At 42.2% G+C, this 2,743-nt stretch overlaps 1 protein-coding gene across 1 annotated transcript; it reads right to left on the minus strand.

Annotated features, from left to right (window-relative positions):
- Positions 1 to 311: 311 nt before the first annotated feature.
- Positions 312 to 1,858, minus strand: LOC135825838 (zinc finger protein 239-like). The gene has a single exon (XM_065338468.1). The coding sequence runs from the start codon at positions 1,776 to 1,778 to the stop codon at positions 684 to 686; it is 1,095 nt and encodes a 364-aa protein (XP_065194540.1). The 5' UTR covers positions 1,779 to 1,858; the 3' UTR covers positions 312 to 683.
- Between the last annotated feature and the right edge of the window lie 885 nt (positions 1,859 to 2,743).

Raw genomic sequence — 2,743 nt, forward strand, 5'->3', positions numbered from 1 at the left:
AGTCAGAAGAAAGTGTTGAATGGTCGCCGCTTGGATGACCTGTAAGCCATAGCTTAGTGTTAGAGCATTGCTGCTTATTATCAGTGTCAGGGTTCGAGTCCTGGTGGTGAAAGTCAATTTTACCTTTCGTCCATTTCCACTAAGCACATGAACTTTGAGATAGTATTACAAGATTTGAGGAGTTTTGACAAAGACTAGAACAAGACAAAACAATATTATACATGGGAGCAAGACCGAATATAATTATAGCTTTATACGCGGCCTTGAAAACAGCAGAGCAATGCGTACGTGCTCTAGAAGTATTATACTTGTTTGCGACATTCAATAGGACAGGTTTATCAACAATGGAAAATGCGTTCCGTCTGTGTGAGACGTGCAAAGGACAACATGGAATGAAACAGTACAATATCAACGGGAAGACAATGATACAAGATATTGTTTGTGATGGTAGTTATTAGTATGGGTGAAATCAGCGTGTACGTAAGCAGTTACCAAGGAGTAGAGTTCAGATCTGTCTGTCATTGGCATTGAATTTACCCCGGTTAAAACCGGTATTAGAAGTCAGATTTAAGATCATTTTGGAAAAGCTTTTGTTTAGAGGGTGTTTGTATTTTCAAGGTCTTGAAAAGTGTGGTTTGGCAATGAAAGACTTGTCCCGATCGTTCACACATGATCCCTTGCTGTTAGGAATGGATTCGTGCATGAGCTGTTTTGCTGGATTTCCGATTGAATGACTTTCCACATACATTACACGAAAATGGTTTCTCTCCAGAATGGATGCGTTGATGACTTGTGAGATGTGGTAATTGTCTGAATGCCTTGCCACATAATTTACACTGAAATGGTTTCTCTCCAGAATGGATGCGTTGATGACTTGTGAGATGTGGTAATTGTCTAAATGCCTTGCCACATAATTTACACTGAAATGGCTTCTCTCCAGTATGTGTACGTAAATGAGATCTAAGGCTGGAACTGGCGGAAAAACCTTGACCACAGTAATGACACTGAAACCGTTTCTCCCCTGTATGGATACGTTCGTGAGCAGTACGATTGGATTTGTCACTGAATGACTTATCGCAGTGCTTGCACGTAAAGGGTTTCTCTCCTGAGTGAACACGTCCATGACTGGTAAGCTTAGCTCGCCTATTGAAGGTTTTATCGCACACTTTACACTTTAACAATTTTTCTTCTGGATGTGTACATTCATCAGATGTTATTAAACAAGATTGAGCAGAAAATGATTTATCGCATTGCTTACATTTAAGCGGCTTTTCTCCAGGTTGTGAATGCGCACGATCCAGTGTGTCACTCTGGCGATCGAGTGACGTATCTGTTTCCTTGCTGAGCAACGGTTCAGGCTGAGTAATGTCAATTTGAAGTTGACAAACTTCCTTCGAAAACGACTCAGAGGTGTGCATATTGTTGAACGTTTTACGATCGTGATGTTTGGGATCTTCAGATAAGCTGGACGAAAGAAGAGATACTGGAATACGTCCGATAATGTGAACGTCCACATCGGCAGACTTGCTTGAGTAATTGCCACCTTCCGAGTCATACGCTACGTGCCCATGGCCTGTGTAGTGATATGAAACGGAGACGGGATGGTTAACAGTTTGGTTACCGTTGTCTTGCGATCTTTTGTCAGTGTCCACTGCCGGTGTCATGGGATTTGAGCTTGGGTTTACGATAGCTGTTGTCGAAACAATAGTAGCGTTTGTTTTGTTGTTACTCTGGAACTCTGGTAGTTGCTCCCTGAACTTGTCTGCCACATCCTCCATGAAACGATGATCTTGAAGGGCATCGGAGGTAGATATTGGAGTGTTGCAAGAGCTGAATGAGGAACGCAGAGGAGGATTATATCCGTAGAAGAATTCAGAGGTCGCTTGATTGCCGCTTTCAGCATTTGGGTGGTTATGTGCTCCATAAGATGAGCCGTAGGATGCTGCTATATTTGGCGGTGGAGGACACGCAGTAGACCTTCTGCTGGTCCATATGACTAGTGGTGGCAGTGATGAGAGTACATCAGAGTCCACGCTACTCGCCGAATTCCATTCACAATTATCCATGATTCACGTACAACACAAAGTCTCAAAACTGTAATTTTCCTTCCAAGCACAACACGTGTCCGACGTCAGTGCCAATAATTCAAATAGCAAGAACTCGCCCTAGGATGTAGGTTTTATAATCAGTAGCATTTGTGTTTCCCGAGGAACATTCTGCTAATTCGTCACGTCAAACATCTATTTATGAACTCTATAATCAACTGACACATGGCAATCTTATCATATCCTGAGCATACTCATAAGCACCTACACGCATACAGGTTTACATACACAGGCTGACACACACACACACACACACTCACACACACACACACACACACACACACACACACACACACACACACACACACACACACACACACACACACACACACACACACACACACACATACACGTTATCCTTGTTATGTTCTCTTCACCTTAGAGCTTGTGTTGGTATCACGAAAGCTGAGACTTACACTTCATGCTGACTCTTCAACTCCTGACGTGGGATGGTGTCAATGTGAGACACCTTGGCGTTAGATATTGAATGGGACATCGTTGTATCGAAGCGTTTTCACCTCATGTGAATATAATGATAATAATAATAATAATAATTATGTAGGGTCTTTGAAGAGCCTGGTATAATGTGACAAGATTCACAAGGACTAGAACGAGACTATACAATGTTAAAATTAATA

Source organism: Sycon ciliatum, chromosome 10 (assembly GCF_964019385.1).
Source record: "Sycon ciliatum chromosome 10, ocSycCili1.1, whole genome shotgun sequence".
NCBI lineage: Eukaryota > Metazoa > Porifera > Calcarea > Leucosolenida > Sycettidae > Sycon > Sycon ciliatum.

What these genes read in the sequence shown, in the direction of transcription:
- LOC135825838 (XM_065338468.1), bottom strand. Translation starts at nt 1,778, where the DNA reads ATGGAGGATGTGGCAGACAAGTTCAGGGAGCAACTACCAGAGTTCCAG.